Source organism: Chelonia mydas, chromosome 7, assembly GCF_015237465.2.
Source record: "Chelonia mydas isolate rCheMyd1 chromosome 7, rCheMyd1.pri.v2, whole genome shotgun sequence".
NCBI classification, from domain to species: domain Eukaryota; kingdom Metazoa; phylum Chordata; order Testudines; family Cheloniidae; genus Chelonia; species Chelonia mydas.
This window is the reverse complement of record NC_057853.1, coordinates 88,332,506-88,349,304: the sequence shown is the minus strand read 5'-3', so window position 1 is coordinate 88,349,304 and position 16,799 is coordinate 88,332,506. Positions and strand designations below refer to the sequence as shown.

The 16,799-nt window shown below is 38.8% G+C and overlaps 1 protein-coding gene across 2 annotated transcripts in view; it reads right to left on the bottom strand.

Moving 5' to 3' along the window:
* Positions 1–16,799, bottom strand: part of A1CF (APOBEC1 complementation factor) — a 49,821-nt gene that overhangs the window by 27,946 nt on the left and 5,076 nt on the right. For both annotated transcript variants that reach the window (XM_043551955.1, XM_027833726.3), the window contains exons 2-5: positions 9,609–9,752; positions 5,873–6,007; positions 4,096–4,226; positions 2,638–2,876 (exon numbers count right to left, since the gene is read on the bottom strand). In XM_043551955.1, coding sequence (XP_043407890.1) covers positions 2,638–2,876; positions 4,096–4,226; positions 5,873–6,007; positions 9,609–9,707 — 604 coding nt within the window. In that variant the 5' untranslated portion in view covers positions 9,708–9,752. The remainder of the gene's footprint in view (positions 1–2,637; positions 2,877–4,095; positions 4,227–5,872; positions 6,008–9,608; positions 9,753–16,799) is intronic.

Genomic DNA, 16,799 nt, shown 5'->3' with positions numbered 1-16,799 from the left:
TTTGACAAAATAGAAACAAATTTTAGGGACTCTCCCCCCTTTTCCCTTGGGAACGGGGGTGGGGGGAGGAAAGGGAAGAAAATAAGGAGGGAAGGCATTTGAAAACTTATTTTTGTTGAAAAACTTGGAACATTTATGAAGACAAAAATGTTTCCTTTCAAAACAAGAAACTTTTTGTTCTAAATAAATCTGAAGTGAATTTGGCCAACTCTAGTTCTATATCTTTTCAGTGTTAGCCTAAACTTGGCTTGAACTGGTAATGACTAAAAGTAGTCATCTGATAGCTAATTGATAGCCTATGTAACATGTATGGCTTTGGTCCAGTTCTCAGTGGTCATGTTCAAATCATCGGTAGAAATAACTGGCTGGTTTTGCTAGTAGTCTCTTCAAGGCATAAATAAGCTGGGACGCTGAACTTCCCTCATACTAGAACTTGATGAAAAATTGCATGGAGGGAGGAAAAGAGACAATGTTTTTTTCAAAAATTGTGTTCCTATTTTTGACCACCTCTACCTCATTCCCTGAACTACCCTTAGAAATAGTCCCTCAAGCAGTGGTTAGGCTCATAGTATGATGTAGCTTGCTCTGCAACTACCTGAGTTCTATATATCCACAGAACAGTGGAAGCTTTACTTTTCAATGAGAGCTTAAATCTACCTTAAAGCAAAACATATCTTAAAACTTTGCCCACTGCATCATGTGGTGATATCACAGTATAATTTATTTTAAAAGCTTTGAGTGATATTAAGTTGGCCAGCTGCATATGATCTTAAATTATGCTCACATGCCAAGGTGAATATAGAACAAACAAAAATGGCTATCTAGCACCATACTTAAGCGGCAGAGCATTTTACAATTATTTGACCCTCACAGCACCTCTGTGAAGTATTATTCCTACCTGGCAAATAGGGAAAACTGAAGGAGTAGGACTTGGCCAAAGTCACACTGTGAGAGACAGAGCTACTTAGAAAATCTTGAACTCTTAACCCCATCTCCTTGCTTTTGTCATTATTCCACACTTCTGCCCATATGTAAAGTTCAGTATAAACATGGAACTTTTGTAACACTAGATGTGTTGTAAGAGTGATGGTACCAAGATCTAGTTCTCTTTTCTGACTTTCATTGTACACAATTTGAAGATCTAATATTGATGATTAATAATGCATAGTGACTTTCACATGATGTGTGTGTTATGGAAGTGGATCTCCTAAAGGCCAGTTGTGTAAACTTATCTTGGGGACTGACAGTCAAGTTGGTTTCTTTTCACCTTGATCATTACCACAAGTAGTAGAGGTTCTATAGGTCAATTATAAGCTACCTATGTAACTCTACTGTATTCATATTACCCCCTTGGTAATACCTGTACAAACCTACTTAAAAATTAATCAGATCTCATGGCTAAATACTAGTAAACTTTGCTCATGTCTTCAAATGTAGCATGTAGTAAATTCTTATTCAAAGATAATCCTTGTGTAATATAAGTCTAGGCATAAATGCAATTCCTCATTAGAGATTTCTTCGTTAGGCTCCAGTTAGGAAAGCATCCCTGTTCAGGAAAATGCTTAAGCACTTTCCTAAAGCTAACTATGTTCATAACCACTTTCCTGAATAAGTGCCTCAGATTGTATTCTCCAAACCCTGCAAGGTTCTGAGTACCATTGATTCCCACTGTAGTTAATGGGAGTCCCCAAACTTCTGGATTAGGGTCCATAAATATTCCCACATTCAGCAATCTTGCCATCTCCCACACCATCCTGGGAAGAAAACATGTTTTTTTCTTTAATGTAACTTTATATCCTTGCAAAATCTGTAGCAGCTATACTATCTCTAATATATTAGACTGCATCAGTACAAAGAATTATAAATGGAGTTTATCAGAGATTTATTTCTAATTTCAGCAGAGATTGAGCCTAGCAAATCTCTTTGAACTAAGAAAATGGCCTAGTAAGGCTTATTCCACTGAATTCCACTAAACGAAGGTTAATCTGACCTGTATTAACTGCAAAAGTATTGTCTTTTGCAGCTGATTTTGATGTATATAATAAAGTACATGCATGTGTATGTGTTGGGTGTCTTTGTATTATGTGATGTGATGGTGGCAAAGATCACATTAGGCTTTGCATTAGAGTAGAACTGGTTGGGACATTTTTGTTGGAATGATTTTTCCGATTGAAAATGCCCTTCTCCCAAAATCAAAACTTTTCATGGGAAAATTTCAATTTTGCCCCAAAGTCTCTTGATCAAAATGATGGCTTCCCAGCTGCCCCCTTGGAAGGCTCTTTCCAATTGACAAAGCTTTCTGGGGGGCTACCAAGACTGAGCTCCCTGTCTCTGCCTCCCAGTGTTCCCCCAAGTTCCGGGACTGGACAGTCAGCCAGCTGGGAGATTCAGCCCCTGTCCCTCGTGCCACTCCAGGGCAGTAAAGGCTAAGCATCCCGTCTCTCTGCCTCACTGGCCCTGGAGCTGGGGAGAAGTGAAGAAGTTCAGTAGCTAGGCTTTCTGCCTCTCCAGCAGCTGGGCGGGCAGACAATAGGAAAGCTGAAAAATGTCAGTGTTTGCTGTTGGTTTCTTTAATGCTAAATGACCTCGTGAAGTGCCATAGCGAAGGAAGCTGCATGACCAACACTGCAGACAAACCTGGTAGCAGTTTTCTTCTTGCCATTGCTGCTGCTCGATGACTTTCATATTCCACAAAAGCAAAGCCACGGTTTTTTGTTTTGTCTGCTGCGCTGGGATACACAATGACATCAATGACCCCATCTGTGACTTTCCTCATCTCTGCTAAAATTTCTTCTCTCTTCTTGTTTTTTGGGATTCCTCCTACAAACAAACGGCAGTTGTCTACACTGGCACAAACCCCTAGGAGTCGTCCATTCCTGCATACAAACAACAGTTCCAGTTTGTAATGAATCAGGCTCATTTCTTTGAGAAATCACAAGCCTCATCTTCCCAAAAACCATAGTTTAAAACTTATCAATCAGACCAGTCCATTTGAGCAGTGTACTCCATCCAATACACAATCAGCAATTGTGCCAGACAAAAAGGAATATATTCAGAATTGATTTTGAATGTTCACACACCCACAACTTGAAGGTGAAATTGGAGCTGCAGACAGGTATCAGTATTTTGAGAATATATTGCTTGGAAATAATTTGAGACTTTGGGAGAAATAAATTTCAATCTTTAACTTCGTAGGTGTTTATTTCCACAACCAGCCATTGAGGGTAGTCTTTACCCCAGAGCTTTACAATTGATGAACACAACAGTGAAGAATTGTGTTTAGCTAATATGATGCTAATTTACAGTGATTTACAGTCACTGTAGACAAGGACAAATCATGTTCACCAAAGTGTCAGCTAACTGGGAAATCATAGTCAGCCTGTGGGTCAGCACAACTGGGGGTCTGGGGAAACAACTTCTCACTGTTCTCCAGCCTGCATGATTCAGGCCATAGGGAGTGCTAATCCCTGTTCTCTCTGGGTGCTTCCTGCTTCTCTCTGTGCTCTGTGGAGAGTCCCAGGGAGTGAAGCCTCCTTCATTCATTCCCATTTTACCTCCTCTTGTTCCCCAGCCCCTTTGGAGGGCTTTTGAGGAGTTACAGCTTCCTTCCGCACAAGCCTTAAAAGGCTCTTCATTGCCTAGACAGCTTCCAAATTCCATCCCCAGACAGCCTTAAATAATACATCAGAAAGTCCAATCCCTCATGGGCCTTTGCATGATGCCCCACTCATACTCTGTGAACTTAAGAAGGCTCCCTGCCCAGTTCACAACTCCCCACAAAGCTCAGGAGGGGCTAGTCAGCAGCTCCTCCTGCCTCCCCAGGAGCCAAAATAGGGTTGTCAGAAAAGCTGATCCAGAATTTTCTGATAAAACACATTTTTGTTAGAAAATGCAGATTTATCAAAATGGAAACTTGTGTATTTTCATCAATGGGAAACTGACTGATTGTATAAGGGAATGGTGGATGGTGTGATTTTAAGCTTTAGATAACTACACATTCATTTTTCAAGTCGCAGGTAAATACATAATGTATAATAAAACAGAATAATACATCATTTGATTTCAACTTTATATGAACATACCAGTCATGCTTACCTAATTTCATAATTATTAAGTTGCTTGATTGCATTCTTAGCCTCCTGTTTGTTAGAGAATGTTACAAAGGCATATCCCCTATTGTTTCCATTGAAGTCCATCATCATTCTCATTTCATAGATTTTACCAATCTGCAAATGAAAAGAAAAGTCAATAACCCATTCTGAAAGGAAACTTTCACCAACAGCACAGAAGCTATTTACACAAAGCTGGTTATTTCCCTGACTGTGTCTTGTGTGCATATCACCTCAGAGTTGTTTGACCATCTCCATCAATGTGACCATCAGCCAGAACCTATTTTACTTGAGAACTGTTTTCTGACCCGTGAATGAAGTCAGAATAAATAAAGGCAACATATGTTTAAGTGACAGTTAGGGCTGAGTTAGCACTGCAAGGTAAATGACCTCTATTCACACCATCTGATAACACAGTACCAGAGTTCCAATGTGTGCCTCAGGAACCTTACTGTGCAGTTGTCACAGTAATGATTTCTTGCGCTGATTTGCTCTTTGTTTTTAAATATTTAGTTTCAGTCTGTGCTAGGAAAGAAAAGGACTGGAGGCTCCAAAGTCACACAGCATCAGCCTCATTCTCAAAGTCAGTATGTGCACCTCAGTTAACCAAACTTTTTTCTGTGCCACTGTTGGTGGGATTTTTCTCTTTCCGTATAGACTTAAGAACGGCAGTGAAGACTATTTAGAAGTGCTGCAGGAGGATGAGGATAAACTTTTGGGAGTTTCCTTATTTGGGAATGTGATTACCGTTAGTGATAGGGAGGGCACAGTATGTGCATGTCCTGATATAACCATTATTATCAAGTACCTGAGATATGCTAAGCACTTTACAAAAAATAAGACATGGAGTGAAATCCTGGCCCCACTGAAGTCAATGCAAGTTTTACCACTGACTTCATTGGAGCCAGGATTTCACCTATGTTGTCCCTGCTTCAGGGAGCATACAATCTAATTTTGGAACTCATGCAACAAAGAGTAGAGTTAAAAAAAATTAAGGGGGGAAGGCAGAAGCGTTACAATAATGTAATTATGTGGTGACTTAGGTTAATCAAATGATCATGTTGCTGCTACTACTTTCATGCTTTTAAACTGCTCCCGTCTTGTGTGTGCAAAAATATGTGAGTGACTGCATGCCAGTTCGCACATCCAATGACAGTGGCTACATGTGCATATCAGTGAAGGCTGGTTATAACCTGTGGTGTTTCATGGTCCAGTAGGAGACGTTAGACAGGATGGGGCACATTAAGGGCCCTACACACCTGCTAGGATCTGGAAGGAGTCATTGAAGGAGCATGCTGCTCCTCTCAAAATCAGGTGGAAGGAATGCTATATCACGCTTTCTCTGCCCAGTGCTCCCGGAGGCATTCTGCTTGTATCAGCCCTGTGCAGATAGCATGCGTCAGAGCACCTCTGCTCAGCGCTTCTGCTCTATACCCCCACAATTCCGTAGCTCCAGACAAGTATAAGAATACAGCTTAGCCCTGTAATAGAAAGTGAGACTCAGAACAGATTTAGGTAACAGGAGCAAACTATACAGTAGCCTCACCAAACACAGCAGTACTATGGGTTATACACCGAGCAATGTACACACACAAAAGAATAGTCGCTAACGTTTGTGTATTAGAATTATATGCATTTCAATTTTCCATTTGTTATTTCATGTACCAGGCCTTTGAAAATGCAGCCTTCTTTCTGAATACAGTTTTATCAGGAACATGTGTATGGTACAAGAGGAGGAAAATCTCTTAAATGTAAAACATTACTTTTTCACATAATGGAATAAGTTCATCTTCAAAAAGGTCTCGGGGTAATTTCCCAATGAAAATCTCACAGCCCCTCTCTGGTGGCGGGGCATCCCAGCCAGGCGGTGGACCTCCATACTTTCTTTGTCCATTTTCCTGCATCAAAGAAAAGAAACGTAGTTTAAAATATATGGAATCAACAGAAATATCTCAAAATTGCCTTATTTGTTTCTATAACTCTCCATGGACTTATCTGCATAACTGTGCCTTTCTTTCTATTCCCGCCCCCCCCCCTCCACTTGGCCTCTCTGCTCATCTAACACTGGCATCCTCTCTGACCCTTCACAAAATCCTGATTCAATAACATCCTTCTTTTCAGCTCTTGCCATCTGAAACAATGTCTCTGTGCAATTCTCCCTCATTAAGCCGTGATCCAATGCCCAATGAAGTCACTCAGTATTTGCTAAAATGTTACCTATCTCTGTTTACTTAAAGTTGAACTATGTGGATAGACCCTAGTCAAATACTACCTTTCTGATGCTGTAGTGTTTAATATAACATGATGTATTGGACAAGGATGCCAGCCTGCCATAGGCTAAAATGTTGCCTGCCTAGCATCAATCTCCTTTTACAGAGTCAAAGTTTATAATTTACTAGTGTTTTATGAGCTTCAGAAAGCAACCAGGTGTCATAATCCAGCTCCACTGAAGTCAATAAAAAAAATCTCCCATCAACTTCAAGAAGAACAAGATCAGCTCCTGTGTGCATTCTACAGTGGCTAATGACAGTTTCCTGATGTACTTGAGAGAAGACCAGTTTGTACTGTTGACTAGAGAGTTTCTCTGAGGGTCACAAACAACATATGTTAGAGTATTGGAGAGATGAGTGTCTTGACTTAAGTTATTTTGGTCAACATTTTTTCAAATGTTTGAGTTGGCTTAAAAAGTCAATGTCCAATGGCTTTTCTAAACCCGATGTGACAGGTGCACTGAGCAGTTAAGTTTTGGTTCTAGTCTAGTAACACATTCAACAAAAGTACAAGGTTTCAACAATCCGCCTACTGCTCAGAAACATTTTATTAATTATTACATTTATACTGGATTTTTGTAGTTAATGGTGAGCTTCTTACTATACAGAACAAAGAGATGAGCTTACATGTCTGCTCTTGGAAGAATTATGTTTCCAGGAGGTATTGGAAAGAGGAGAGGGTGGGACATTTACTTAAGTTACAGCAGTGTCCACACAATGATTTACTGCATGACAAGCTGGTCCACTGTAGAGTCACACCCTGGCTTGCTGTATAGAGAAGCCCTAATTCTCTAGTTATTTGCCCTCCGAAGTCATTCCAACCCTAAACTATTTAATAAACAGGGAAACTGTTTCAAGCTCCTTACACAGTAAGAGAGCACAGCAAAGTGAAACTGATTAGGATCTTGAAGGGAAACTAATTAGGAATATAAGTGATAAGGGACCAAGAAGTCTCTTCCAGCCTATTGTCTATGGATTATCACTTGAACAGATGTAGTAGTAAATTATCCATTTTCATTCGTACTGAAAACATTTTCATCATAATGGGAGAGTCATAACAGTACTTTCAGGAGTGAATTCCTGCAGTATCAAATTTTAAAACATTGAAGCTGGCAATGTTAAACACCATTTCCCTGAAGGTGTAATTCTGCTGAGTGATGCATGAACTTCTATTGATTCATTTTGTATAGCTAAGGTGCGATAAATCTGTTCAGTTTTGTCACATTCTTAATTGTGATTACTATGTAATGCATGCCTATGGATCCTGCAGGATCCATTCAAGAGAGGCTAAGTAAAAGGAATTAAAAAAAAACCCTGACCCAAAGTAGATTCAGATGGGAAAGGTTTGAGACGATTTACCATGCCAGTGCAAAACAAAGGACTGGAAAAACAAAACCTTTTATTTTAATTAGGTCATTGTGTTAATGTATTTGTAAGTGAATGGGATGACTCAGCAGAGGGAAAAAAAGCCCTATTTCATTCAGCAAGGTCTTCACCTCACGGGTTGAAAGAAGGAAAAAGTACTCCAACCCAATTCTCAGCTCTCCACAGATTTGGTGGAAGGAGGAAGAACTGTTTTCTTAAATCCTCTTCCCTTTTTGCAGGTGAGTGAGTGGGCAATGAGGAGAGTGAGGGTGGGATAAGGGGCAAGCTAAGAGAGCAGACACTTGGGTACTGTGGTGATGAGTTTGATATAAAACACCAGAGAATGTGAGGAAAGGAATGGGGTGAAAGGAGAAATAGGATAAACTCTGAAAATGGCAGGGAGGGACAAAGAACCTGGGAAGCAAAGAGAAATAGAAAGGTGTCAGAGGAAGAAGAGATAAAGTAACTGAAAATGGAGGTAAATCAAATATTGAAAAATACAGATGAAGGTAAGAAAGAGAAAAGAAGACTGGGATAAAGAAACTAATGCAGAATATAAATACAGCAGACTTACGTTATTTTTATCTCACTTTGTGTAAAGTATAGTAGATAACAATGTTAAAATGCAACAAACCCAAATGCTTGCTTACCTATAATGTGTGCACACAGCTTTATATGCTATATAAACACACTGTTTTTTGCTATTTTAATTGTCTGCCCTGTAGTTTTGGTAGCTCCAAGTTCCTTTTAGTCCAAAACTGCCTCTTTGGGCTACTGTGCTGCTTCCCATGCTTCTGTCCCTAAACACCTGGCAGGATCTGAGCCTTAGTAAACTCCATAAAACTCACTCTTATTACCATTTGCAATTATAGTCCCTTAGACTATACCAGATTATTTCATAGTATTGCCTAATTTTCTATTGCATTTGAAAATGAAATATGTTGAGGCCATGTTTGTTTTGAGGATGAGTCCAAAATTCAGTAAACAGATGGATAATTTGACTTTTGAAGGGCTCCCCTGCCTGCTACAAATTTAGTAAAAATAAAACAAAGGTGGCTCCCATTTTGAGACCTTCTCAAACAGACTTTAAACAAACCTCTGATTATTAAGGCTGATAAATAATCTCTCTCCTATGTCAGATATATTAAATACTTAATCTTTAGAGACTAAAAATGGTCCCAGGATGTCAAATTCAGCCCTGGGCCTAAACACTTTTAAAGTACAAAGGGTATCTAATTCAGGCCTGGTCTACACTTAAATGTGAGGTTGACATAGCTACAGGGCTCAGGGGTTGTGAAAAATCTACACTTCCGAGCACTGTAGCTATGCCGACCTAACCCCTGGTGTAAAAGCAACTAGGCTGATGGAAGCATGCTTCTGTTGAACTCACTACCATTGCTTAGGAAAGGGTATTCCTATGATGATGGAATAACCTCTTCAATTGCTGTAGGCTACAGGGTCAAGCCAGTATAGCCCCAACACCTCAGCTCCGCCACTGTAGTCCCCACAGCGTGGACTTTGGGTTTGCTTTGGTATATTATAAAGATAAAGTGCAGCTGTGATGTTCAGATTACAATCCAAAACTTCCCTGAAATGCACAGACATTCAGCTCTAGGTTTTTGGTTAGCTTATCATGACTGGTTACAGTGTAACAAAAAAATCAATGGAAGAATTCAGTCCTACGTATTAAAATAAAGCATCTTTCAGACATACACAACAGAGAGAAGGGAAGAGAACCAACAAAGAAGGAAAGTTTCCTTGTTAAATATTTACCACTCAAGCCCTTGACACAACTACTTAATTAAAGCTAAAATTAGATACTATGCAAAAAATAGCACTCAAGCATGCGACCACATGTTCTTACCTGGATCAAACTATATCCTGTGCGGTGAATTAATGCACGGAGAGCAGCTTCTTTCTGTGTGCCGGTCAAACCATCCCCCGATTTTTGATTTGATTCCATTGTGAGTGATTATCAGCAAAAAATCAGGTTAATTAGGGGTGCTCACTGCAATCAAATTTAAGATAAATTAAGTAAATTAATTTTTCTGGGAGGAGAAAGTCCATTTTACTGAGGATATTTACATGACTCATTCTCCCTAAATAAGTAAGTTGAGATAACTTTGTCAGAAAAATAAAAGGACAAAAAGGAAAGTGACCTCCCCCTTTACTTTATGCAGAGTAGGGACATGATACAACATGTTGATCCTGCATTCGCTTAGATTTATGTATGTGAACAATCCCATTGAACTAAATGACACGAAATCACATAATTAAAGTTGAGCAGAGTAGGGACATGACACATCATGTTGATCCTGCAATCACTTAAGATTTATGTATGTGAATAATCCCATTGAACTAAATGACACGAAATCCCATAATTAAAGTTGAGCATTTGTTGACACGTTTGTAGGATCAGGGTCCTTGTGACAACTTTGGAAAACAAAGTATCTAAGTACATATACGCAGAACCAAAGTCCAAAAAGACAACTAAACAGGATTGTTTATTGCAACGCTAATACAGCACATGGAGTGTAAAATATCCCAACCCTGCACATTTAAAATAATTTCTAGTATTACTTTCAATCTACCAGATAAACGCTAAAATGTCACACAGTAGCTTCCTTTTGTATCATCATCCTTTTCCATCATCTGTTTACTCCTTAATATTTTTTTAAGGCAGGGCTGAAATCATTGCTTTAACCCCACTTTTCAGGAAAGCAAGGGGTAGGGTGAATAAATGACGAATTTTAGTCTTTAAAAAACTGTGTATGGTATTTTGGGGGCCGCATTGCTCCATCTCTTGCTCTTTCTTAGAAGCCCTGTATTCTGCTGCAAGTTGCTGCTGTCATCAGCATATCGTATAATGGAAACACCAGAAAGAGCAGCAGAGACCAACCAGCCTGCTGTTGCTTTAAAGTGAGTAAATTTGTCTGATAGGAAGCACCAGAATGAGTGAAACTGGGTAACCTGTGTAAGTGTGTTAGAATGAGAAATTGGGGCACCTGTGAGAGTGAGTGAGTGCAGTGACTACCCCTGAGTGGCCATATGAGTGATGAGCATAGGGGGTAGGGAGGGAACAGAATGAAAGAATATGGAGGAAGGGAAAGAAAAGGAGAAATCAGGCAGGGGAAAGACAGGCATTAAAAAAGGGAGAAGAAAAGAATACTGGCTGCCATAGAAAGAAGGAAGAAAACAAAAAGCAAAGACCACCTTGTCAATTTATTTTAGTTAAGAATATGTAATCTCAAAACATTGTAAAAGGCACAATTGTATGACAGCTAGAAATATGCCATTTTTAGAGGGCCCCATAAAATTCTACTGTGCTTCTCCTCAGCACACCAGAATTGTTTGTGTACGAAGCATTTCATTATAGGCATGTCTTATGCACCAAATTAGCCCAGCGGGAGGGGGGTAGAGAAAAAGGAAGTCTTTTTGTAGGGCTAAAAACAAATAACGTAGAATAAATTGTGTTATATATGTAAAAATAAACCTTTATCCATTAATTTTCTCTCTAATGCCAAAATTATTTGATTTGCACTTGCTGTAGTGTGTATTGTTTTGGGGTTCATTGAGAAGGACCACATTTTTGAACCAGGAAATGACTAGCATGCTGCTAGGCTACTTGTTGGTGACTGGGACTACAGCAGACCTCAGAGAGAGCAGCAGGGGAGAATTAAAAATTCAGTAATGCTAGGACTGAATTAGTGCCTTGGTGCATTGCAGTTGTCCCAGTCACTGTGCAATGGCATGTGTTCTCTCTAGTTTGTTACCCTAAAAATACGAGCCTTATGTGTCACACTTTACAGTGAAGGACTATGAAGTATTGTATTTCTTCTAAGCTAGTTCTCAATTTTTTTTTTAAAGCCACTTGAGATGTAAATGGTTATAGCTGACATCTCTTCCTTGAGCTGCTGCTTGATAAATATCTGTACGTGGATACAACCTGCAATATAAGGGTCCCACCATTACAGGATGAGAGCCTGGAGATGCAAAGACAAGTGAATGTGCTTGATCTGAAATCAAGGGGATATCTCTTAGTGCAAAAAGTCAAATGCATGCATGTGACCTTACATACCAATTTAGGCCTCAATCCTGTAACTTGACCTTTGCCTAGCAGCATGCTAGCCATTTCCTTAGGGTGTGTCCTTCAGTGAGAAACTTAATGTCATGCAAAATGTAGTCACTATGGCTATGTATATATGTATATAGCTATTTGACTAAAAGTAATTTTTTTTTATTCCAAAAGTGGTATTTCTCTTCACTCACTCTTTAGTTTGACCATTTTGTATTTATAATTTCTGCTCCCTCTTTTTCCTGCCATGTTGAGTTGATCTGTAAAGATTGTAGGATGGGCTTTAATTTTAATGTGTTTAAAATTGTCCTTGTGATTTAAAGTGGAACCAGTGATAGCTGCCTCAGAATGTTGTTACATTAATGAGCTGTTTTCAGTTTTACTTAACTCTCTAACTGTGAAGCTAAAGGAAATTACATAATATACAGTGACTGTATCACTCTGAGGTGTCTCTTCTTAAGTTTATTGGCCAAATTGTGCTATCAAATGCATGTGTGACATTCCTATTGCAATAATTGAATGAAAGGCAGATTTTGGCCTAGAGGATTTTTGAGTAGAAATTGGGTCACATAATTGTACTGAACTGAGGTCTAAAGAACTCATGATCAGCTTTTGTTATGTGTTCATTGTATAGGTAAATGGACTCCTCTTCTTTAAGGTGTTGATAAAAGGCATAAAAACTACCTTGCTCCAAAATCTTCACTGACATTCAGTACAGTTAGCTTTATTTTCAGATCTTATTGTTTTGTAGCTCTAGGTCTGTTGTTAGATTTATTTACAGTTTTCATTATCTACAATACAACTTAATGATGATAGTCCATGTAATGTTGTACACTTGAACTATTTATCACATAGGGTTGGGCCACTTGGGATATCTATTCTGATTCCCTGCATTTTTGTCTTTCGCTCCTTGTAATGTCTTAATTACCACTCATGTGCACTGGGTGGGTGATGGACTAGACAATATAATAGGTCTTTTCCACCTCTAATTACAGAGCGAATGTCTTCTTTTAAATCAGCTAAAGCCTAATTATTGCTTGTTTTATAGGCACATATTATTGTTACAGAAGCTGGTATATGTTTATTGCTTTGATTTTTTAAAAATAGTTTTCTGAATTGCAATTAACTTGCTATGAAATATTTTTGTGAAAACTACAAGGAAATGTGTAATATATTTCAAAGATGAGGCCCAAAGGCTACTCATTAGTTGCCAATATGACCCATGCATGACCTGACTTCACAACTTTATTATACTGCTCTAAGCCCTGATCCTGTTTCTACTGAAGTCAATGGCAAAACCATCATAGAACTCATCAGAAATGTTACTTCTATGGACATCTCCACAGCACATATGAAATATAATTTGTAATGCAAGAACTCCAGCTTTCAAAGCCTCTTTAAATTCCTGTCCTTACTTACCAATATGTGGTTCAGACCTGTCACAAGAATAGAAGTTTTTTGATTGATAAAGATGAAAAGGAGAAATAAATGAGATGCTCTGATGATTTTGTTCTAAAAATGAAGACGCTAACTGTTGTGTGTAATATTCTCTTGTTTCAAAAGTCAACAGCTAATCAATGACCACTTAAAGGAATACAATTAAAAAAAATCAGAAACTGCTGTTGAGTACTCCTGTCACTTCCTGTGGTTTTACTATTGCATTTTGTTTTCACAAGGCAACAAGTGGTATTGTTAGAAAACACCCACACACCTATGAGCTGCTAAAGGCCTCATGTCCTGAAACTCTGAGGACCTTCAACTCCTGTTGAAAATATGCACCACCTTACGGGACTGGTTCTTGCCAATGATATACTGGGATATCCTATATAAATTCTGTACATTAAAAGTTATTTTATAGTTGCTAACTATTCAGGGAAATAGTAGAACTTATCTAATCATTACCATAATAATCTCTGACCCACTTCCCCCCCAAGTCAGGGATCTTCCCATAACTACATTTCAGATGCGGTTTGGAGATGGGAATCATAACTCCCTTTTGCTCTCAACCAGCTCTTAAACTCTTAATCACTTCTGATAAGCTTGGTCTGACTTCAGCTCATGTCTGAGGTGCCTCATGAGTGACCGGTTTCAACTTCGTTTGGGTTGAATTCCATTTATGGTAAATAAACAGATTTTACTAGCATAGCACAGAAAACAAAGCTGCAAAACAAACTCTAATGTTAGCTAAAAGACTTTAAGTCAGATTTCACTAACTAGCGACAATGTTTGATTTTCAAAGTATCGAAAAATGTACCTGAGCCCTAGTCATGCCTGAAATCAGATGGCCTTGCATCAGCTGCTGGTCAGAAGTTATGTCCAGGCTACACAAATAATTTCTCAAAGGCAATGCTGGCAATGGAAATAATACTCACATTACAGTTCTTTCCCAGTCCAACCAAGCTAATTTTGATCTTGTTGGTATTCATACACAACTAATTGAGCCATCAAATCATGGATTTCTATGATGCAGGTGTCATAACAGCTAATGTCCCGCTCAAAATCTGGAGGCAGGTACCATTAGATAACACTTAGTCCTGCCATGCATGCAGGGGACTGGACTAGATGACCTCTCGAGGTCCCTTTCCAGGCCTATAATTCTATGATTAGTATAACGGCAATGCCCTAAACCCAAATTTTTCCATTAAGGAATATATAAAAACTGAAGAGGAACAGAGATGAAACCACATGGCCCAAGCAGAATTCCACAGTCGAAGACTATGGGGTATGACCAAAATCAATTGAGCAACATTCCCATCCATACCCAACTGTGATCACACAGCAAAACCCCATTAGCTGTAATATCAAATGCTATTGATACATCTCCCAGGATCAGGCCTCTACTGTCCACTGTGGTAAATAGCTCAGTATTTTTGCCCTAAACTATTGTAAAGGCTGTCATATAAATCAAGTGATATCTAAGGAAGGATTTTTTTAAATTTGTGTAGGGGAATCAGCAAGTGGCAAAGAGGTTATATAGTAGATTCTTTCCTACTCTCAATCCCTGCTGACAGGGTAAAGGATATGGCTAGGGATTTCTTATGCCCAGATGATTCTAATCAGACATTGGTCCTCTTGAGACCATTAGCAAGCAGACGGTGTAACCAAGGCTACTGTGGCCCACAAACTGCACTATGTGCTCCTCTGCTACGGGTCAGTATCTGAGTCATATTTTTTATGCTGTGTATCATAGCCTACATTAGGAAATATGACAGGTTTCAGAGTAGCAGCCGTGTTAGTCTGTATCTGCAAAAAGAAAAGGAGGACTTGAGGAACCTTAGAGACTAAGAAATAAATTTGTTAGTCTCTAAGGTGCCACAGGTCCTCCTTTTCTTATTAGGAAATATATTTATCTAGATGGAAAGATCACAGGTCAAACCCCATTTGCCTTACTAGCATTGGTAGGCCTACTGGAATCTGTGAGTGAGGCAAGCTGAATTATTGCATTCTAATGCGTCACTTGCACAAGTGTGTTTCCGTAGCAGCTGAATTTTTCAGGTTGTTACTTTCATGCTGTCTCTGTCCTCTGCAATGACCTAGATAGAGAACTACTGTAACAGCCTTTTTTTCAGTTAATGTGGTATGAAGTAGCCCCAGTTCCTGATCTGTACATTTCTGAAACCCCATGTAGGTTCCCATGAATGAATTCACATTGCCCACTTGAATGCTGCGGAGGTCTGTATTAGCCTTTTGCTCAGGCATGAATTTAATAATACATTGAATCCAAGTTTATCCAAAATGCTATAAGTACTTTACTGTATGAACTCTCTTCACCATTTTCTCATAACTGCAAAATGGTTAACATGATGATTTCATGTAGGAGTCATGGTAGATAACCAACTAAATGTGCGCTTTCAGTGCAATGCTCTGAAAAGAAGCTGACAACTTGGAAAGGTTTCGGAAAAGAGCTACGAGAATGATTTGAGGTCTGGAAAATTTGTCTTACAGTGGAGGACTTAAGAAATTCTATTTGGCTTTTCAAAGAAAGAGTGAAGAGATGACTTCTTCGTGGTCTAGATGCACCAATATACTGATTTCTGACAGGAAAGCACTATTTTAGCAAAGGTGTAACAGGATCCAGTGGCTGGAAGTTGAAAATATGTCTAGCCTTATTTAAAGTGTTACATTTTTAACACTGAGGCCAATTAACCATTGGAACAACTTACCAAGGGATGCAGTTGATTACGCATCACTTGAAGTCTTTAAATCAAGATTAGATGTGATGTGTACAAAAATGTGCTATCGCTCAAGCACAAAATATGGCAGAAATTTCTGGGTGAAATTCTTTGAGCTGTGTTAGAAAGGAGGTCCGATTAATCATCATCATAATCCCTTAAAATGTACAGCGCTATGCAATTCTCACTTTTGTTTAACCGTTTATTAGTATCTGATAAACATGCTTTCCTTCTTTGCACCCTGCTAAATAGTTACTATATTTATTGTTGTAAGACATGATACACGTGACATGATCAGTTTTCAAAACTTCTAGGAATCTCTCAGCTGGAAGTAGCTTGTTTCTTACCTATAAAAGATGATACATTTTTCATGACATTTGCTTCTTGGTTGTGATCTTTTGTGCTATACTCTGAGAACATTAATGTATACCTTATCAATTTAAAAATTATATTTACAATTAAAATTGTAAAGTTACTGATCTCAAAGATACCCAATACTGAAATTTACTATTTCTCCTAAGGTAGCAAAAGCAACCCAGCTGGTGTTGTAACTTGCTTTTTGGTGACTATAGCAGCGGAAAGTAAATGATTTACTAAAGTCCAGTCATTTCAGCCTCTCTTTGGAAACATTTGTCTGGTGGTAAGACCTTACTCTGACTGTATGTTACCTGGTAAAAAAATGCACAGAGTATGGATTTATGACTGTTTGGTATTGTCACACTCCTGCAGAGATTACTGTTTGTTTTGGTGACTTACGCAGTGCACGGGCATTATGCTGGCAGTCTGCAGAGCAATGAATTTCAGACTG